Source organism: Histomonas meleagridis (assembly GCF_020186115.1).
Source record: "Histomonas meleagridis strain 2922-C6/04-10x chromosome Unknown scaffold_61, whole genome shotgun sequence".
Classification (NCBI taxonomy): Eukaryota; Parabasalia; order Tritrichomonadida; family Dientamoebidae; genus Histomonas; species Histomonas meleagridis.
The window spans coordinates 935,973-958,607 of record NW_027150931.1 but is presented as its reverse complement, the minus strand read 5'-3'; the positions used below and the strand labels follow the sequence as shown (position 1 = coordinate 958,607).

Here is a 22,635-nt window from a genome sequence, read left to right as displayed (position 1 = left end):
TCAACAATAGTTTGAAGATTTCCTTGATCTAAATCAAAAACCAAATTACTAAGATCCTGAAGATATTTGATTTCTTCTTTAGGGCTTTTTTCACTTGCTTCTTGGTTCGTCTCCATTGAATACTTGAATAAGGGTGCTATACAACGAACTTTTTGTTTAAAAAACCTCCAGAATCCCTTAAATTAGACTATAACTCAGCAGGTGTTAACGAAAAAAAAAATTAGAAATTAATTCTTTTAATTTTCTGAAAAAAATAAATACAGTTCGAAAATGTAAGAATTTGTCGAAAACAATTACAGAAAAAAAAAATATTTTTATTTTCGTAATGTGAAAATTCAATGACGATAGATATTTTGATAGAAAATATGCAAACAAACATAGGCAAAAAAGTTGTATCATTTAAAATAATTTTTTTTTTAAATATAAATTAATAAAATCATTTCAAAATTTATAAAATCTATTTGTATATATGTCGAGGTTAATTTATCATTGGTTCGGAAATGAGGGAAATTTAATAAATTATGCAATTTCCGCAAATATTTGTTTTTTTTAAATATTTTTTCATGCACATGGTAATAAAAACAATATTTTAATGATATGTTCATGATTATATTTATTTTCAATATCATATTAAATTTTTTTCTTGGGGTATTTTTTGTTTTATATATGGTTTACACTCTCTCTTATAATCTTTACATTTACACAAATATATTTTATTAATTCACATTTAGAGAAAATGTGAAATTAATTTTGTTTACACTACTCTAACTCAGTTTATAGTTCATTTATTATATCATAAAGATAACAATATACAGAAAAATATTTTTATACTCAGAAATTCATAACACCAAATGTTATGTATAATATTTAATTTAAATGCAAAGAACGGGGGACAAAGTACGTCAATCTTTTCTCATTTTTGACAAAATGAAATTACATAAATAAAATCAATCTAAGGATAGATTTATAAATCAAATAGTTATTATTATTATCATCTTCAGCTACTACTTTCACTTTCTTTGCTACTGCTACTGCTGCTGCTTTTATCATGACTTGAACTTTCTTCACTAATACTAATTTCGCCCGCAGACTTTTGACTTGTTTCCTCTATATCAGATTTATCTTCGTCATCTTCATTCGCCGAAAGTAATTCCTTTTCGCCTGAGTCAATTGTGCTTTCCAATTTCTTTCTAATAATTCTATTATAAGCGATTGTAGCTGCGTCATGAAACACTGCTGCCACAAGTAACAAATAAGAGCCGGACAATAATCTTGTGATCACGCTAAAGCATTTTTCATGCCCATGAATTATATCTTCATCACTAAAGAACATTTCGACAATTGGATCGATCATTTCGCATTTATCTCCGACCATAAAACCAGCGAATTGAGAAATTTCCAAAACAGCAGCGATGATACTAATGACGAACACATCCAAACAACTCCAAGCGTAAATCGTTTCGACGATTTCAAACAACAATTTCATCAATTTATATTTCATGGGTATAAACCATAAAAGTATCGAACAGACAATATGTATCATAGGTACTAAGATACTTACGAGGAAATATAATGCTTGAGTGAAACGGACATTAAATGTGTTCGGGTATTCTGCTGCAGAAGGGACATCAAGTGCTAAATCAATAACAGAATATTCGTTATAATTTGGCTTTCCTAATAAATTCATTGCCCAACCTAACAATCCAACGAAATCAAATGAAAATGACTTCAAACATACTCCGACTATAACTAATACTAAAGCAACTAACATTACAATAGGTACAATAATTGCTTGGAACTTATTATCACACATTTGGAATAATGATTTAGGTTTCTCTTCTTCATGTGGATCTTTTTCATCATCGACATGTCGAACTATACCGATAATGATATGTGAAAGTGCTAATGAGAATACTGTAGCAAGTAATAATGTAACAAATCCATACGCAGGATAAACCCAAAGATTTGCTACAAATTGTTCGCCGACTGTTGTACTAATGTTGGGTATATCAATAGCAAAATGAAATGCAACTAACATTAAGATCATAACATATGAGTCAACTAATGACCATTTACCTAATACATCTAACATATGTAAAAATGATTTACGTCTTCTTTCAGATAATATATTCGTTGGTAATATCCAGATCAATGTCATTAATATTAATTTGGTATATGGCCAAATGCATGACATTACTGCAATTAAAATGGATAAGAAAATGGCATTTCCAACCCACATTTCTTTAATGGAATTAATTAATCCGAAATCGAACATTGATGGGAAACTAACAATCTTATCGCCAATGTTTAACTTAATGAAGACAGATGCACCAATACCTGTGTTAGATGAAATGAATAAACTAACATTCATAAAGATTAAAAATGGCATTAAGATACGAACAAACAATGGAAGTTTGGGAGTCATTAATAAACTTGCTTTCGAATCTGTTCTAAAGAATGAACATGAATTCCTCTTTTGCATGATTACAACTATAATTAAAATTATAATAGTTACGCCAATGAATGTACACACTGCTGCAAGTGTTGACGTTAAATCAAATTGATCATATGGATATTCTGGAAGGGATTCACAATCGTCTGCATTCATTAATGCATTGGAAAGTGCTTTGTTAATGGCATCGTTGCCAATGTTCTTCATCGCAAAGTTTAAAAGTGGATTAAGTAACCCATGAACACTATATGATAAATATGAGCGAACATTCGATAGAAGTTGAAGAACTTCGGCTTCAAGTGGCTTGTTTGTATCAAGTGGAGGATCAAGATTAAGAGTAGTGTTTAAGAGTTCGGTTCCAATAGTTAAATCATATATTCCGGTTTGATTTGGATAAATCATTTTGGAAAGACAGGCCATGTTAAGACACATTGGATTAGTATAATTATTGCCTTGTCCTTTGGGAGATGCAATTTGAAGTTCAAAATCTATTGAATCATCATTTGTGAGGAGATCAAAATCAAATGTTTTGAGAACAGGAATTCCATTGGTATGAACAACACCATCAGTAGAGGTAATGTTGAGTGATATATTAAGAGTAACACCAAGTGAATCAAGTGCAATATGATTATCTAATATATAACTAGATGTTGGAACAAATAAAGAAAATTCATTAAATGTATTCATTCCAGAAAGACCGATGCTATTGAAAATGACATCAAGTGTTCCATTTGTGAGATTTGTTGATATTGTAAGTGGGGTTTTGAGTCCGAAATATTCTAAAACTGGGATTAAATCAAAGCTACCTGTTGAATTTGTAAATCTGTTCATAAGAGAATTTATGTTTAATGGACCAGTCATTCCAATAAATTCTGTTAATAAAAATCTGAGTGCATCAATAATAACGGAGTCACGAAGGTCTGACATGCCGTCGCCTACTTTTGATATTGGGGCAACTGCAATCACCAAAAAAAGGAACATTCCTTCTCAGGTAAAATTAAATGTGAAAATATTACACCAATTAGCGTCATTCTGAGTGTCATAAAGTCAGAAATACGAATAATTTTTTTGGGATGAAAAATTAATTTTTTGAGTCGAAAATTATATACACGAGTATGAATTATTAATTATCTTATAATATTCAGTTCATTTTAGAAAACATGAAACATTATTTTTATCAAGATTTATAAAATAAAAAAAAAATATAAATATATATTTAAAAACATTAGAACATAGGTCAGTGATATGATATTTATAGCTATTAATGTGATTCCATATATATATAACAAGATTTTTTTGTTTGAGGTTAAATTTGTTCGTAAGAACTTTTTGAATCAAATAAACGTACAGATCTTTCGAAACAATTATTCGTGTGAAATATCAAGTAGAACGATTGAATTGAAAACTCCAAATTGAATGAATATTCGTAAAGTATTCAAAAATCATCCATTCAATTTTGTCAGGCCGCAAAAATTCTGGTCGAAAGTTTTTTTTTTAAAATCTCATATGTTTCTATTCTTTTAAACAATTCATAGTTTAAACATTCATTGAAGATTGTCTTTGATAGCTAGAGCTAGTTTTCTGATAGAGGGATGGATTGATTCTTTTCTGTTTTCTTTTAATTTGGAAGAATCAATATTAGCTCCTGAAACTTGGACAACACTAATGTTTAAAGCACGTGAGAGGTTTTCTACATCTGAAGGGCGAATTTGTGCTGATTCAACTCGATCACATCTCGTAATAACAGCAACAGCTCTTTGTGATTCTTGTATGTGTTCTTGATACCAACCGATAACACGCTGTATAATTGAACGGTTTTCAGATGGGATCACCATTACAATTAATTTTGCTGTGTTAAGTAATGACTCTGCTTGTTCTTGACTTGATAAAATTGTTTCATAACAAACATCCCATAAAAAAATATTTTCATATAATATTGATCCTACAGAATCAAGTTCAAGGCTCCAAACTGCTCTATAACCATTAATTCCGGATGACGGATTTGGATCTGTTGGATTTGAGCCACAAAGGCGTTGAACAATAGTTGTTGTTCCAATGCCACTTTCAAATGGATAAAAAATTACATGATTTACTCCACCATCTTGAGGTAAAGCCGGATTATCGAGAACACCCAAAGGACTTCCATCAATTGCACCTGCAATTCGACTAACTTGTGGAACTTTTTTTTGGCGTGGGATCATTTCAATGTTGTACGTTTAATATTAAGTTGTTTCAGAAAAATTGGCGGTAAAATAAGAAGGAGTTCCCATGTCGATTTGGTCAGCAGATATTTGTTCTTCTCTCAGGTCACTCCAGGACTCAACAGGTATTATTCCTCCGTATGATTCGAATTCAGTTCATAAAACAAGAGAAATTATTTCAAGTATTCTTCAAGAAGTAGCACAAACAGATGAATCATTACAGGTAAGGGCAATCATTTTAAAACAGCATGCAGCACGGTTACAAGAAGGAATTGATCTTTATCATCGTGCAAGATTACAGAGAATTCTTGAAGTAATGAATAAATCAAGAGCACCGCTTGATCAAGAATCAAGAAAAGCTCTTTCTCCATCAGAAGTTGAATTTGTTAATTCATATCAACAAAAATTGGCAGCTTTCAAAAGGGAAACTAAGTTTGAAGCCTTTGCCCCATTCAAACCACCGCTTGGACTAAATGCAGAAGTTAAAGTTTTAAGGGAAGCAGGATCCATATTTGTTGGTGATAGTTTCCTCTCTTTAAATAAGAATGATGTTTTAACATTAAGGACAAATGTTGCCCAAGAACTTGAACGAAATGGGTTTGTTGAAATTATTGAATATTTAAAATAAATAATTATACTACGTTATAACTAAGCATATTTTTTCATATGATTTTCATCAAAAACATAATTTTATTAATGATTTGTTCCATTGTTCGATGTATTCATATTATTTATATAAATCTGATAGTTTAACACTAAAAATTATGACATAGAATTTTGTTTAGAGTTCAGCTGCTTGTTCAAGTGGGAAGACAGGGAATTCTGCAAATATTTGCACATTATCTTTTCCTTCAACCACTTTGTCATGAGGAAGTATCTTCCTCTTTTCCATCTTGAGCACAGCTTTCTTCCATAACTCAAGTTGATGAGCAAATGTTTCCTCGTTTTTGTATGATACATTGCCAAGAAGTTGTGTCTCATACACAGTCATTCCACACCTTGCCATTGAAAATGTATAAAAATACATTAACCCATCAATACTTGTGAGAGAATTTCCATGTGTATAATAAGATTCGCCTGCGCCAGCAGTAAGAACGAACATTGCCTTCTTTCCATATGTTCCAAGTGTTTCAACCGGTTTGCTATATGCCCAACCTTTAGTCCAAACACGTTCTTGCCATGCTTGGAAGCATGATGGAATGCGATAGTACCAAACAGGTGCAAAAACTATGATGTGTGTGCACCATTCTATAAGTTTTTGTTGTTCAATGATTGCTTCACAAAGATTTGATGGAGTTTGTGCTGCTGCATAATCAAATGGATCGCCACCCTTATCAAGGAAATCATCTTGTGATGCTGTAACACCAAATCCAACTTTAATGAGATCAACAATCTTTACTTCATTTCCAGCTGCTGTAAGAACTTCCTTTGATGCTTCAGCTAGACGATGAGAGTGTGATGTATTCCCAGGGCAAGCATTTGCAATGATTAGAAGGTATTTAGGCATTTTTAAAAGTGAAATGAAATTGTTGAATAAATTGAATGGATGACAATAAAATTTGAATATATGACGATAAAATTTGACTCAAAAATCATAGAAAAATTTTTGAGCGCTAAAAAAAATTAAAACCAAATATTTCTATTTTAATTACAATAAATATTCTCCCTGGTCCCAAATAACACCAGGCCATCCATATTTTGAATATTTTTGTGTGGGTATAAAATATTCATACCAATGATTTCCAAAAGTCTTAAACAACATCCTGAACCTCTTTTTTGGATTGTTTTTATCGAATCTATATGCAACTGAAAATGTTTCTAAATTGCCAATTAAAAAACTAAACATTGAATATATTAAGAAAACTCCTAAAATCCCTCCATATAAGAGAAGTATAATTGAGAGTACATGGAGGGTTTTATGTTTGTATTTGGGCATTTTATAAATTTCGACTGATGATGGGACGATGGAAAAACAAAATAATGCACCGTACCAAAAGCTGAGTATAAATGACTTGAAATTTTTATCTGCTATACAATTGCCAAAAACACCGCAATGATGATCATATCTGAGTTGACATGTTCCGCATATATCGCAATGTTTTGCATGAGGAGGCTTAGGAAGCATACATTCTGGACAAATCTGAAGATGGCGAAGTGACTCTGGTATAAAGCCATCTTGAATATCGCTTAATAATTGACGTGATTTAAGAAAGCCTTTAACACTTCCTGCATCATTAGCTGCAGTAGCAATCCAGCACCAAATCCAAAGGCAAAGGAATAAAAAGGAAATTATGAAATTCAATGCATATAATATCTTATTATCTGTAACTTCGAATATATGAGGGTAGAAAAAAAAGAAGTCACAAAAGCCAAGCGAAAGACCGATTCCAAGTATAAATAAAGTTGGAAAATATTTTGTAAAAAATGGTTCTTGTGTTGGCATTACAAGGACATGTTATGTGACATATCTTTCATATAATTGTAAAATTCTTCTATTTAATTACATTTTTATTTTTCATATAGAACAATATTTCTTTTCTATTAGATTCAACTACAGTATGACAAATTTCTCATTAAGTAAATTAAAATAATGAAAAATTAAAAACAATTTATTACAAAAATATATAAAAAATATGTGTTACATATCAGATAATACGCTTTCGTTTGTTTCATCATTTAAAAAACAATATCTGAATAAAGCCATTTGCTCATAATCAGGTGGGATATCAATTATCTCCAAGTTTGAACAAAGTTTATATCCTGATGTTAGAAATGCTCTATTGCTTTGGTATGTTTTTAGTCTTTTATTTAACTCTTTTGCATATGCTTTTTTTGCTGCTAAATTTTTTTCCATTTGCTTTTGTTGTTTGTTTCTTTCTTCTAATTCCTTTTCTACTTGAATGTGAAAGCTTGATTTTGGGAAGTGTTTTGGTGGAGATCTTTTTTTTGGAGAAAATGCAGGTGATGGATTTGAATGAATTGCTAATCCGGTAAAATTAATTGATCTTTTATCAACTCTAGAAACAAATGTTCCATAATTACAATGTCGTGTTATTTTTGGATCAGTTATAGTCTTTTCTGCCTTGAACATGAAAATATTTTTAACGTATTCTTTCTAAAATTCCTTAAAAATCCTAGAATTTTTGCATATCATTATGTATAAAACTTTAAAACAACATTTGTTTTGCTATATAAATCCAAGGAATTTTGTTTCATAAAAATAATTATTTATTCATATTCTAGTAATGCAGTTCTAATTGCTTGTTCACCTTGAGCTTTACGAAGTATGTTCGACATCTTTGGTAAATGCAACATTTGTGCTATGTGAAGTGGTAATTTATAAATAAAATAAGATCACCAAATATAAAAAAATAAACAGAAAAATCGCCACACAAACATCATTCAAAGAATAGATCAAACCTTAATACTTACATCAGCTTTTTGTTCAATAAGTAGTTCAACAGATTCTATTCGATTCCATTTTACAGCAACATGTAATGGTGTCCAATCAAATTTAGGTAAAGATTATTTTCATCTGTTGCATTCACATTTGCTCCTTTATCAATTAGTAAAGATATGATATTTGTATAATTCCATAATGCTGCTCTATGTAATGGAGTCCATTAATTATTACAAAAACGCCAAATTTGTTAAAATTACATGAAATATAAAAATGAAATAATATCTCTACAATTTGGATCAGCACCTTTTTCTAAAAGAAATTTAACGATTTTATTATTCCCTGTAATTACTGCAAAGTGCAAAGGCGTTCTAAAAACACTAAACCAATTCTTTCATAATTTTTTAAGAAATATCAAAAAATTCAAATGAATATCTAAAATTGAAACATCAGCACCACATTGAACCAAGTATTTTACGCAATCATCAGATCCCGAAAAAGCTGCTACATGAAGTAAATTTGCCTTTACAATTTTTATTCCATTTTTATCCCATATAAATAAAAAATGAACAAATCTATTTTTATATTAGGGTCAATTACTTGAGGTACGACATCGCGTAGAATATCAATTTTTCTTTCTTCACAAGCCTTAAAAGCATTTTCGATATCATTTTCCATAATTTAAATACGTTATATAAAACACATCAACCCAAAAGTGTCACACATCAAAACATAATTTTAAAATCAAATTTTTTTTATTTTAATCAGTTAATTTTAATCTTGGAGCAATGCACATTGACATTAATTCTTGTAAAACTAATTTAAATGCATAAGGCATTTCTACAATTGCGAACTCTGCATTTTCTTTACAGCCTTTACAAGATCTTCTTTTTTCAGGAGTTTCAATGGCAATTAACCCACATCTTCTACAAACACAAACAGTATATCTATCTGAATTTTCTAATAATCTATCTCTTAATAAAGCTGCCACACCATGAGCTATCAAGCAATCTCTTTCCATTTCACCGAATCTTAAACCACCATTTCTACTTCTACCTTCAAGAGGTTGTCTTAACAATTGATTCTTTGGTCCTCTAGCTCTCCCATGAACTTTATCCAAAACCATATGTTTTAATCTTTGATAATAAGTTGGTCCGAAGAATAATTTAGCCCTTAATCTTTTACCAGTTCTACCATTTGTAAATATTTCATTACCATATCTTTCATAACCCAAACTTTGTAATTCTGAAGCAATTTCTTCCACTTTAACAGTTGAAAATGGAGTTGAATCACCTTCAATACCTTTTAATGCTGCGACTTTACCAAGTAAACATTCCATTAATTGACCAATAGTCATTCGAGAAGGTATAGCATGCGGATTCATAATAATATCTGGAACTATACCTTCTCTAGTGAAAGGCATATCTTCTTGTCGATAAGTCATACCACAAACACCTTTTTGACCATGACGAGAAGAAAACTTATCACCAACTCTTGGAATACGTATAGTTCTTGAACGAACTTTAACTAAATCATCACCATTTAGTTTCCTTGATCTCATAACTAAATCGATGATACCTTTTTCACCAAGTCTAATTTCAGTTGATTCATCTTTACAAGTATTACCACTTAAATCAGATTTATCTTGAACAGTTTTACCGATAATTATATCTTCACCACTAACATGTTTCCCTATAATAGCTATACCATCTTCATCAATATGAGAATGATCTTCATTACGTATAGATCTACAAAAATCAGTTGTAGGGATTCTAAATTGTTGACCATCAGTAGCAACATCTTTATAAGTTCTATAATAAAATGATCTAAATAATCCTCGATCAATTGAAGATTGATTTAACATTAAAGAATCTTCTTGATTATAACCTGTATAACAAGCTATAGCTACACAACAATTAATACCTGCAGGTAATTCTTTAAAATGTAAATATTGCATTGATCGAGTAGTTACAAGAGGTTTTTGAGGATACCATAAAACATGTGAAGAAGAATCCATTCTAACTTGGAAGTTCGTTGAATATAAACCTAATGCTTGTTTACCCATAGCACATTGATAAGTATTTCTAGGGCTTTGATTATGATCAGGGAAAGGTATAATTGAACCACAAACACCTAATACTAATGCAGGATGAATTTCACAATGTGTATAAGTCTTAGAATAAGCATTAGGTTTAAATGCCTTTTGTAATTTCTTTTGTGTCATTGCAATCATTTGATTTTCTTCTTCATCAATATCAAGATATTCAATGAATCCATGTGCTAAGAAATCTTCCCAATCATTTAATTGATCCATCATACTATGTTTTAATCGTAATTGATTATCTTCTACAATTAATAATGGTCTAGAAACTCGACCTCCATCACACCAAATATAAATTTCTTGATCTGCAATATTATGAACAATAGATACATCACTAGAAATATCAATTTGTCTTCTCCTTTCTAATAATTCACGGACAATTTCATTAGGTTCTGTATATACTCCATACCATGCACCATTAACAAAAATCTTTGTTGAACGATTAATATGTGCTGTAGTAGCTTCTTCAATACGTCGAATACCGATATCATCTAACATATTTGTAATCTTTGCAATTTCATTCTCTCCTCGATCAACAGTAATTGAAGTTAATAATGCGAGATTCTTAACTAATCCACATGCTTGACCTTCTGGTGTTTCGACTGGACATATATACCCCCAATGTGTATTATGTAAGAAACGTGGCTTTGTAAGTTTTGCATCTTTACCAATAGGTGTATTAGTTCTTCTTAAGTTAGATAATGTCGCCATATAAGTCAAACGATTTAATGCTTGTGATACACCTACTTTAGCTCCTCCTACTTCACGTCGTGCATTCCAATTACCAGTTGCTATACAATATTCTAATCCTTTTGTAATGTTTGTACTTCGTTCAGATTCATTAATTTGTTGTGGAATATTAATGTTACTAAAATCTGCTTTAGCAGAGCGCTTAATATTCTTTCGTAATGTATCACGCATTGATCGAAATAAGTTTGCAAACAAACTCGCAATTAATGGCCCGGCTAAATCCAAACGCTTATTACTATAATGATCGCGGTCATCTTCATCACGACGTTTTAATGCTGTTTGTATTAATTGATGTGTCATATATCCAATGTAGAACGCTTTCTTGGTGATATCCGTTTCCTTTTGCCCTAAATGTGGTAACACATATTGATCCAATATTTCTCGCGCTTTCTTCGATCGACGTTCTTTCTCAACACCTGCAACTGTCGATCTCTTACCAATGAAATCTAACGCAATACTTTCGTCATGAATTGATGATGACTCTTCAATCGTAGGACGTAACATATCCATAAATTCGGAATCTTCCAAATCATAACAAATGTGTGACAAGATTTCTTCATCAGAAACAATACCAAAAGCTCTGAACAATATCATCAATGGAACTTCTTTCTCCATCTTTGGAAGCTTCGCATGAATTGGACGATTTGGATTCGATGCAGATGGAGCTAATAACGCGAGTTGGAACTTCTGACTGATGTCTCCGCATATTAATGGCTGCGAACGAATCTCTGCCAAGTAGTCATACTTAGGTAATGACTTACGAGAATATACAATTGGCTTATTGATAACCATATGCTCTTGTCCGATGATGACTTTCTCGGAGCCTTTGATGATGAAGTAACCTCCGGGGTCAAACTCACACTCGTTAAGTGCTGACTCGGAGTTATGAAGATGACAATATTTGGATCGTACCATAACTGGGATTTTCGCTAGCTGAACTTTGCCATCAACGAATGACTTCTCTGTTGGTTCACTTTCGGGTCCATCGATTGATATGATCGTTGTTTCAATATCACAACATAACGTAATCGCATACGTAAGTTGACGCAAACGTGCTGTCATTGGAAACATAAGAGAACTCTCATTCTCGCCAGCCTCTTTACATGTGGGCTGGACGATGTTAATTTCTCCGAAACGAATGAAAACACGCGATGCAGTCTCCTCGGCTTGGCCTTCAAGGGCACGTAACTTCTCTGTGTCGAGGTCTTTGCTCTTGAACTCGATTTCTCCGTTATCTGCGATGATTTGATCGATTTGTTGATCAATCAATGATTCATATGATCGTAATTGCTGAGTAACAAGGCCGTTGGATGCGAAAAAGCTACTAGCGATTTTCCAGATATCGTTTTGTGTAAGTGCGTCGCTATAGGGATCGATGTCATTGAAACTCATTAACGATTTGGTCCAAATTAACCGCCGAATTTTATTGACTTTACGAAAAGTGGCACTTTCTGAAAGTTTTTACTTGGTGACAACATTTTTCATATTTTCCACCAAAATTTAATTAGATTTTATATAAGACAAATTTGTTTTGAAGTTATGGATTTTCTAGAAAAACAAAAAAAAAAAAAAACAATATTTTGATTTATTATTTTAATTAGTAACCTCTACTTTGAACAATTCTGGAAATCACATTTAAGTATTGGTTAGGCAAGAAATAGAACTCGTAGGCTTCATCCTTCGTAGCGATACATAATGCAAAGTAATTATTTTCATTAGATTTTATACATCGACATCCCACTATATCACTGTAGAATATCCTTTCGTAGCTGTCACCACATCTTATGAACAGTGCTTCTGTTTCGAAAGACAACAATGCGTCGCCATTTTTTGTTCTGATATGAAATGGTTCCTTTGGTAATGTTTCGCAATTTACGTTCGAGAAACTTTTGATTGCATCTTTCGGCGGACCCATTTTAAGTATTTCTTCATCCAATTTTGTTGAAGGAGGAGTGAATACGTAAACTGATGGCGATGACTTCTGTTGATTTGTTGTACAATCCTTAGTTTCGAGGAGAAGAAGTTTTGCTCCGTTAGGTACATTAAGTGTTGAAAGTTCTTCTGTTGATTTGTTTAATGGCTTCCCCCTGAAAATGATCTTTTGTCGTTGAATAGGAATACGCAAAAGTTTCGCAATCTCATCCTGAAGGTAACGCACGTCGGCTTTCTCTGGGAGGAGAATGTCGTGTGTCGAACTTTGGAACTTTAAATGCACTTGCATGAAAAAAAAATGAGGAAAATCTTATATGTGGTCACTTCACCCCGCGGCTCAAAAAGTTCGGAGAATTTGTAAACATAAAAATAAACCTCTGAAATTGAAAAAATGACCAAAAAACTTCATAATGGAATAAATTTATCTTTGGGTTAAGAATTGGTTTTTTACGACGTGGCATAAGAATACACTTGCGGATTCTGAATGGCGTTTCATTGCTTCTTGGGACAGACGATTGATAAACGTCTTCTTTTGTCTCAGGGTTTATGAGATAAATATTTATTAAAATGTTATATTGAATTCTTAATTAATGAAAAATATTTTTACAAGATAAAAAATAGAACACAAGAGAAGTGACATAAAGGTTTTGATCAAAATTTTCTTGATAAATTAATTGTTTATGAATGAGCTCATACAAGACGCCGTCAACCAAATAAACGGTCGTTTCAAATCAGAAAATCAATTTTTTTCATTTTCCACTGAACTAAATTTAAAGAAATATAAATAAATAAGTATACACATACTATTCAATAAAATTATCTAACTAAATTTTGTTATCTTATTTTTTTATGAGCAATCTCCAAAATTTCAAAATGCTTTTTTGGGCTTTAGGATTAAATACAGAAGTTCAAATTCAATAAATATATAGAACTAATAATAGCCAATATTAAAAGAAATCTATAAGAGGGAAAGTTGGTCGACAGTGTCTTGCTCGGACACTGTGATATAAAACACCACTTTAACCTGAAATAAACGGTTGTGGCCTTTTTGAATGGAATAACGTTGATTTCTTTACTAAGAAATGTCGGGTAAGAAGTTTTCCCTCAAGGTCATCCTTGTTGGAAACAGTGGTGTGGGAAAAACCAGTCTCGTAAGTGCATTTTTTGAAAATCCTTTTGAAACACAGTCATTACCAACAATTGCTCCTGCATCATGTAGTGCAATCATTCCATTAGATAATAATGTATCTGTGGAACTTCAAATTTGGGATACAGCTGGTCAAGAACGATTCCAATCAATTTCACATATGTTTTATCGTGATTCTCATATAGCTTTTGTTTGCTTTGACAAAGAATCTGTTGACTCTGTTGAAATATGGATTGGGAGAGTTCGCGCTGAAGTCCCTGAATGCGCTATTTTTTTGGTTACTACCAAATCTGATTTACTAGTTGATACTGAAAGGACAGAACTTGAAGAAAAGGGTGCAGAAATGATAAAAAGGTTTGGTGCAAAGCTTCACGCTTTTACGTCATCAAGTAAAGGAACCGGAATTAAAGAGTTATTCCGATCAGCTGCTCAATTTGTCAATCAAATCTATGTTTCTAACCAACCAACAACTGAGATTGATTTAACTACGAAACAGGAAACTAAAAAATGCAATTGTTGAGTCTTAAAATATATTTGCCAATTTTGAAAATTTTGTTCATGCGCTTGTTTCAATTAATCTAAATTTATATTAATATAATAAATTTAACAGCAAATAATTGCTATTGACCAAATTTTTGAATATGGAAAGATTTAATAAAAGTGAAGTGAAATTCAAATTTATAACACATTATACAATTCATTAATTCTCTCATAAAAATGATATTCAATAGGTTTTTAGAGGATTTACAAAAATAAATATTATTAATTTTCTTATAACTAAATGAAATAATTATATTTTATTTTAAATATTTGATCGAACGCAATTGAAAACACTTTCAAAATTATGATATATTTAATCGTTGTGTGATCAAAATAAATTCAAAATGCGGTGGTGAACTCTTGTTTTTTTGATCAATCGTTTCGCGTCAAAGACGAACCTCGTCAATTTTAGTATACTTTTTACACTTCATTTTGTCCAATATAGATTTTCAATTTATCCAACCAGTTATTAAAGTGGTATCGAGAATTCAAACTGTTCAATATTGAATTTCAATTTTGCTGAGCTTCAATTTGTCAAATTCATTATATAATAACAAAATCCCAGAAAACAAAGCAAAATATATCTATATAAAACATTGAATAAACTCGGGATTGAATTTAGATAAAATTCATTGATTGGTTGAGGAAGGAAAATATTCGAATAAAAAATGATGCAATATTTTACAATGTACAATTTTTTTGATTCTCTCATTTGAAAAATATAATGAGAAGTAAATAAATTATTACCCCTCTCCGATTTCACTCAATAAAAGGATTTTTTTCTGATTTTTATCTATTTGATAAAGTATTCCCCATTGTGCTCAATTACCCAGTTTAACCTCTCCATCCATTTTCTAAAGACATATTGAAGCTCTTCAAAACTTACGGTTTCCCAACAGGTTACAATGCATGTTTTTAGGTCATGTTCATATTTTATCTCCTCTAAATATTTTTTCATTCTTCCGAATAACCAAAAGTCGCATGGGCTGATGTCAGAAGAATAAGGTGGGTGTGATATTGATTTGACTTTTAGATTCTCCAATTTATTGGTTACAAGTTTGCCTTTGTGAACTCTACAATTGTCCATATGAAATATCATATTTTCTAAGTCGAGTTCATCCTCTATTTCATCAGAATTTAATTGAATTTTCGGGATGATGTGATCAATGAAATACCGCTGATTATATTTACGTCCATTTGGAAGCATGTCACAGCATAGAAGACAATTTCCATTAAAAAACATTGTTACCATAATTTTTTTGAAACAAATTGTCATTGAGGTACGGTGAGGCACTTTTACAGGTGGTGAAGCATATATATAAGGACTTTCATATATCAAATAGAACCAGGACTCATCATCGGTCATAATATTAATAAAACTCTTTTTTGCAGCTTGCTTCAATATTTCTAAAATTCCAATTGAACGTTGTACCCTTTCTTCCTTCTGCTGGACCGTTAATTCATGGGGGATCCACTTTCTGGCATATTTTTTTAAATCCACATCATCTTTAAGAAATGTTGATATAGTTTATCGTATTACATTGAGTTTCGTGCTTTTGTCACTTGAGAATGGATATTCCTCAAGGATTTTTGTAATCGGTCCAACTAAGTCACTCTTGTGTCCACCGGGGATGTTATTGGATAGGCATGTTAAATTCCCCGTATTAAATTTTTGACACAGTCTCTTAACTGTGCTTATATTTACAATATCTTCATGAAGCGTGTTCTATAGTTCTATGTATATGGTTTGTAAACTTTACCACTTAGGAAGAGAAATTTGAGAACAAACTTTTGCTCGAATGTTTCCATAATTTTTGTGAACTTATATAATGACGTTTTTGACACCACCAAAATTTCAAACAAAATTATCTCGTCACCTTCACAAAATTATCTCGTCACCTTCACAAAATTTTTTTTATTCACTAGAAGTCGAAATAGGTGGGGTCAATCTTATTTACCCCCCCCCCTATATTCTGGGTTAATATTACTGGATTTTAAATTAATAGTAGCACAATGAACCGGTTTATTGTTTTGTTTCCATTATATAATGGAAATATAAAATCATTAAAATAAATTTTAAATGAAACGAATTAATATTTTCATCAGTAATATCAATTCCTTCTTGTTCAAGAAGGAATTTAACTATTTCTTTATTACCATTATAAGATGCTAATATAAGTGCTGTTTTAAATAATTTAAATAATTTCCAAATTTTATTTTGAAATATTAAATTCTAAAAATAAATATTATCTTTATCATTAACATCAATTCCTTCTTGTTCAAGAAGTAATTTAACTATTTCTGTATGACCATTTGAAGATGCTAACATAAGTGCTGTCCAAAATAATTTGAATAATTTCCAAATATTATTTTGAAATATAAAATTATTAAATTAAATATTAAATAAAACAAATAAATATTTTTAGCATTAATATCAATTCCTTCTTGTTCAAGAAGTAATTTAACTACTTCTAATTTACCATTTTCTGATGCTATCATAAATGCTGTTTCAAATAATCTAAATTGTTTCTAAATATTATTTTGAAATATAATAAAATTATTAAAATAAAAATCAAATAAAACAAATAAAAACCTTTAGTACTAACATCAATTCCTTTTAGTTCAAGAAGTAATTTAACTATTTCTGTATGACCATTTAAAGATGCAAAAATAAGTGCTGTATAAAATATTTTAAATAATTTCCAAATTTTATTTTGAAATTCTAAATTATTGAAATAAATTTTAAATAAAACAAATAAATATTTTTAGCATTAATATCAATTCCTTCTTGTTCAAGAAGTAATTTAACTATTTCTGTATGACCATTTAAAGATGCAAAAATAAGTGCTGTATAAAATATTTTAAATAATTTCCAAATTTTATTTTGAAATTCTAAATTATTGAAATAAATTTTAAATAAAACAAATAAATATCTTTAGCATTAATATCAATTCCTTCTTGTTTTATAACGTATTCAACAAGTTCAATATTTCCTGATCCAGATGAAAATACCAAAATATCATGTGGAATTGAATGCACTTTAAGAAAATATTTAACTAAAAAAATATTTCCATTAGTTGCTGCTTCAATAATAATATCATCATTGATTTTCATTCCTTCTTTAAGTAAAAATGAAAATATTTCATAGTTATGATATGAAATACATTTAACTCCTAATTCTTCTAAATTATTGGTTTCTTTTGATTTGTTATCATAAAGATATTTAAAGATATCATTTTGATGAAACATAATTGCTACTTCATATGCATTGTTAAATGATGAATGATTTTGTTCACATAAATGAATAATTTCTTCATTCCCACCTGTATTTTCGGTATTAGCAGAATTCATAAGTAAATATTTAAAACATTTAATAGATCCAAAGAATGCTGCATAATCAATTAATGTAACATTTCTTTGATTAATGAATGAATATCTTTCATAAATTGATTTTCGAATTTTCTGGTTAAAATCAAAATTTGTTTGTGATGATATTTCTTGAAGTTTTTCTATTTCATCATTTCGAATTATTTTTGTAATTTCATTTGGATTATTTCCTTCGCTAATTAATTTCTTATGAAGTTCTCAATCATTCTTTGAAAGTTCTTCATAATTTACAAAATCATGTTCCCTTAAATAGATTGCTAATTCTTCTTTAGACATATAATGTGCAAAATAAGCACTTTGGTTGTTTTTTACAATGTTTGGGTCAAGAAAATTATGTTTAATCATAGCTTCAAGAAGATAATATGATTCATTTGTATATTCATTACAAAGAAACCGATAAAATACATTAAATATATTGGATTTGATTTTATTACTCTCTTCAAATGCTCTTATTTCTTTTATAATATTCAAAAATAAATCTGCATTATTATTTTTAATTACAAAGGAATAATATATCATTTGAATAATAATTAAATCATAAGATAAAGGATGATTTTCATCAAATTTGCTTATTATTAAACCTAAAGATCGAGAGAAATTTTCTTCATTCAAACTAAAAATTGCTTGATTTATTGATAGAAATGTTTCCCAGTCGCAATGTTCCTTTGGTCTCATGTTGAAAATATTAATAACAGATATATCAATTCAAATTTCAATTAGGAAGTGGTGGGATTTTAAACGGTCAAAAACCTGTACGTTAAGGGAATGTTTATCGATTTAATTTGAATTCAAAAAAACTTCCTACTTGAAGATCATTATGTCTTCACATGCGATTAATTGAAATCAAATTGGTACAACATGAATAATACCAATTTTTTTAACAATCTATTAGAAGGAAAGTCGGTTGACACCGTCTTCAGTAAACTTTTTTAGAAAAGCGCCAAGTACTCTTTAGTATATACAGATTTGAATAAAAAGGTACTAACCCCTTTTGCACTTTTTTGTCACTTTTTATTTTGAAAAATGATAAAATCAAGCGATGCGTTCAAGACACCTGCAATTCCAATTGATGAATTTAAAGAACGACTAAAGGGAACTATTTTAAGCGATGTAGATATAAGGGCATTATTAAGAAATCCGGAATTTCAATCATCACAATTTCGAAATGACCAAGTACTTTTTCTCCGTGAATATTGTGAAAATGTGTGTCATATTTTGCTTAACAACAAAAAACTTGAAGAAATATTCGATGTAAGTCATGGGGTTATAGCAAATATTAGAAAAAAGCAAAAAATGCAAAAAATGAAATAGGGCTCCCCAGAATTTTTAATGATGAAGAAGAAAATCAAATAATTGAGTATATAATTGAAATGGCAGGAAAAAACGAATTCCTAACGAAACAAGAATTATTGCTGTACATAAAAACAAAATTTGGCAAAGAAGTTACAAAAGAATGGCTTGCTGGATTTTTTGAGAATTACAAAGATCAAATCGGATTCATCAAAGCTATTCCTCAAGAGAACACAAGATTGAATGTGTATAGAAGATTTCTAGATAAGCACATTGAAAATATAAAGGAATATGTTGATGGGAAAGCAGCCGAACTGGTTTTCAACATAGATGAAATGGGTACAAGCGAATGAAAAGATAAAAAAATAAAATCGGTTATAGCACCAAGAAATATGTGTCAAGCACCTGATATGGTACCTGTAAAACGTTCAATTAGGCATCAAACATTAATTTCTTGTATTAGCGCAGCAGGTGATGCAATAACTCCAATGACAATTGCTTCTAGCCTACGAGTTTATGATATCTATCGTACAGGTATAAGAAATGGAATCGACCTGAAAATCTCAATATCAAATCCTCCATACGTGAAAAAAGATATATTTTATGATTATATTACAAATGTATTTATTTTATATGTTAATAATCAGCGAAGTATTAAGGGGTTTTCGGATGAGTTTGCTGTTTTATTCATGGACAATCATTCTTCACATTGGGATCCTGAAATTTTGAAAATTCTTGCCGAAAATCGAGTAATTGTTATAACATTTCCTCCGCATACATCTAACCTTATTCAAATGCTTGATTTGGTGATATTTGGTGCACTTAAAAATGTTAAAAAAGGTCTCACATCAAAACAAACCTTGAATGATGTTGCAGCATTGACTGAAAAAATTTTTATAACATATGAACAAGTTACGACCAGTATTAACGTTCGTTCTAGCTTTGAAAGAGCTGGCATATCTACTGATCTTAATGAAGATAAAAGGAGAATAATTTTTGATGAGGAAAAGGTTCGGAATTCATTCGAGTTTTCTGAGATCTTGAATATAAATTTTGATAAATCCAATTTATCACAAAGAAGATTAAACACGAACTGGGGTTTTATTAACAAAGAATACTTCCCAGAAGGTATCTTTGAGTAAACACCAAAAATTTAAAAAATATTTGAAATTTAATGAAAGAAATGAAAAAAATTGAAATTTGAAAAAGTGCTCATAAAATCTCACCTGATTAAATTCTCAAGCTTAAAATTTATTCATAATAATTAAATTGCATATATTTTATATATTTATTAAGCATTTTTTCTTATATTTAGTCTATCAAAAGATATTTTAATTTTTTTTATGTATATTTCTGAAAAAGTGCAAAAGGGGTTAGTACCTTTTTATTCAAATCTGTAATTTTTTTTTGATTAACCATAATAACAATTTTTTTAAGAAAAATTTGCAAAAAAAAAAAAAAAAAAAAAAAAAAATTATCAAAATTGTTTTTATTATTTAAATCGAAAGAATTTTATTTTTCCTCATTTTGTATTATTTGAATGTACGGATACATTTTATGCAAATAGGAAATTTTGACCTTTGAATTCTCATTTATTCTACTTAATGTGATCAAATTATTTAAGATACTTTTCAGCAGATCGCTCGCATCTTCTGATTTCCCATTTTCTTTAATGTATGTTAAAATCTCACTTTTTGCCTTATTGAAATACATTTGTATTTCTTTCTTAAATATAATTTCGTATCCTTTATACTTCTCGATCGAGAACTCTAGTTTAAACTTTTCATAATCCAACTTCGGGAAGTGGACCATTTTATTAATTGGTAAGACGCGATTATTAAACACAAATTCCTCATTAAAGAAATCGCCATTTTTCACCTCATAACATTTCCAAAACGATAATAACTTTAAGAAGTTAAAACAACCATTATAAAACTCACTCAAACCACTCAAATATATCTCATCATTTGTTTTGTTTTGAATCTTTCGATTAACATCTTTCTCATTCCGAACCCACGTCTTAGACTTATTATTATTAACTGTTCTATATACAGCAGAAGCAACTCGGAATTGTGACATTGATAACATTGACGTCTTTGTAATGACATGCATACAATATGTTAAGATATGGATATCACGTAACGAATAGACATCAGACATAAATCCCCATTTATACGTAAGGAATAATAACTGTGAGCCAATATGAGTGCTCCATAATGGGAATACATTTTCGGCAGCCATTTGTTGTTCTTTAGATACACAACGTGGAAATTCTTTTTGTTGAACTGCTTCGCTTTGTAATTCGAATCCTTTATATTGTACAATGCTCCAACTAGAAGCACCAGTATCTGAAAAGTATAAATGCGCTGACGAAATGGGACCAATTAACCGTTGTACAATAGTGGCAATGACAACATTGAAATAATTAACAAAGTCAGTGAATGTCGAATGTTTAAAGAATTTCTCGTTGATGTAATATCGACGTAATTCTTTGCGGATATATAGTTCTGGTTTGATGCTATGGAAGTATTCGGTTGGTTCGGGCTTCTCAAATAAGATCCAGTAAACAATATACCGTGTTAAGCCTAAATGAGTATTGGATTCATTCCAGTTGGAGAGTGTGGATATAAGAGTGGAAATATCAAATTCATGCTTGAAAAGCTTTTGGGCTTCTTGAGTTTCGGAAGAAAAACGTTTAAGCATTTGAATGGCATCTTCATGATTGGGAATATGAGGCTTGGCTGGCGCATTGGATGGAGGCGAATCGCGATAGTGAAGGAATTTATCAATGCCTAATTCGTTGGTTTCGATGGGAATGTCAAAATCTTCAATAAGTGTCTCGGAATATGGATCATTTAGGAAATTGGAAAGACTGATTTCAAATCGCGCTAAGGATTTAAGAACTTCTGGCATTTCAATTTTTTCTAATTCGGTGGATAACTCATTTATATCATACTTGACAAGGGATGTTGTGTATTTGACATTGTGACGCCAGAATGTTGTGCTAAAAAGAAGCTTGTGGACAAAATCTTCAATTTGATAACAAGCAGTTGAAAAACATTTGAACATGAATTTAAGAATAGGATTTGTGATTTCACAATCTTTTTGTATGTAGAGTGATGTTAATATGTTGGTATATGCATCATTACCATCAATTCTGGATGCTTGAAGATCAATAAATTTACCACAAATGCCTAAGATTTCTTCATTTGTAAGGTTATCTGTTGGTGCCTTAGTTCCAGATTCGATAGAATCCTTGACAGAATGATGTCCATTTGCAATAAAGTGAGAATCAAGTCTTTTACCTGAAACTTCGAGAGACATCATTGCATTTTTAGAACTAAAATTATCATTAAAGATAAACTCATCATAATGAAGTTGCTCAGTGCATCGAGAAAAAATTGAAATGTCAACCTCTTCGAAACCCTCCATTGC

The 22,635-nt window shown here is 30.4% G+C and overlaps 8 protein-coding genes across 8 annotated transcripts; 2 read left to right on the top strand and 6 right to left on the bottom strand.

Annotated features, from left to right (window-relative positions):
• Positions 1–997: 997 nt before the first annotated feature.
• On the bottom strand, positions 998–3,433 carry GO595_010351 (uncharacterized protein; the record flags this gene model as incomplete). The annotated part of the gene is made up of 1 exon (XM_067913020.1): positions 998–3,433. The coding sequence occupies one exon, from the start codon at positions 3,431–3,433 to the stop codon at positions 998–1,000; it is 2,436 nt and encodes an 811-aa protein (XP_067769089.1).
• Positions 3,434–3,996: 563 nt separating this feature from the next.
• GO595_010350 (uncharacterized protein) lies at positions 3,997–4,653 on the bottom strand (the record flags this gene model as incomplete). Its single annotated transcript, XM_067913019.1, has 1 exon — positions 3,997–4,653. The coding sequence occupies one exon, from the start codon at positions 4,651–4,653 to the stop codon at positions 3,997–3,999; it is 657 nt and encodes a 218-aa protein (XP_067769088.1).
• A 67-nt stretch (positions 4,654–4,720) lies between these two features.
• On the top strand, positions 4,721–5,281 carry GO595_010349 (DNA replication complex GINS protein psf1; the record flags this gene model as incomplete). Its single annotated transcript, XM_067913018.1, has 1 exon — positions 4,721–5,281. The coding sequence occupies one exon, from the start codon at positions 4,721–4,723 to the stop codon at positions 5,279–5,281; it is 561 nt and encodes a 186-aa protein (XP_067769087.1).
• A 153-nt stretch (positions 5,282–5,434) lies between these two features.
• Positions 5,435–6,160, bottom strand: GO595_010348 (Flavodoxin-like fold family protein; the record flags this gene model as incomplete). Its single annotated transcript, XM_067913017.1, has 1 exon — positions 5,435–6,160. The coding sequence occupies one exon, from the start codon at positions 6,158–6,160 to the stop codon at positions 5,435–5,437; it is 726 nt and encodes a 241-aa protein (XP_067769086.1).
• A 2,653-nt stretch (positions 6,161–8,813) lies between these two features.
• GO595_010347 (DNA-directed RNA polymerase II subunit RPB2) lies at positions 8,814–12,296 on the bottom strand (the record flags this gene model as incomplete). Its single annotated transcript, XM_067913016.1, has 1 exon — positions 8,814–12,296. One exon carries the CDS (start codon positions 12,294–12,296, stop codon positions 8,814–8,816), a length of 3,483 nt encoding a protein of 1,160 aa, XP_067769085.1.
• A 205-nt stretch (positions 12,297–12,501) lies between these two features.
• Positions 12,502–13,125, bottom strand: GO595_010346 (ubiquitin domain-containing protein UBFD1; the record flags this gene model as incomplete). Its single annotated transcript, XM_067913015.1, has 1 exon — positions 12,502–13,125. One exon carries the CDS (start codon positions 13,123–13,125, stop codon positions 12,502–12,504), a length of 624 nt encoding a protein of 207 aa, XP_067769084.1.
• Positions 13,126–13,918: 793 nt separating this feature from the next.
• GO595_010345 (small GTP-binding protein) lies at positions 13,919–14,503 on the top strand (the record flags this gene model as incomplete). Its single annotated transcript, XM_067913014.1, has 1 exon — positions 13,919–14,503. The coding sequence occupies one exon, from the start codon at positions 13,919–13,921 to the stop codon at positions 14,501–14,503; it is 585 nt and encodes a 194-aa protein (XP_067769083.1).
• A 6,209-nt stretch (positions 14,504–20,712) lies between these two features.
• On the bottom strand, positions 20,713–22,632 carry GO595_010344 (uncharacterized protein; the record flags this gene model as incomplete). Its single annotated transcript, XM_067913012.1, has 1 exon — positions 20,713–22,632. One exon carries the CDS (start codon positions 22,630–22,632, stop codon positions 20,713–20,715), a length of 1,920 nt encoding a protein of 639 aa, XP_067769082.1.
• Positions 22,633–22,635: the final 3 nt, after the last annotated feature.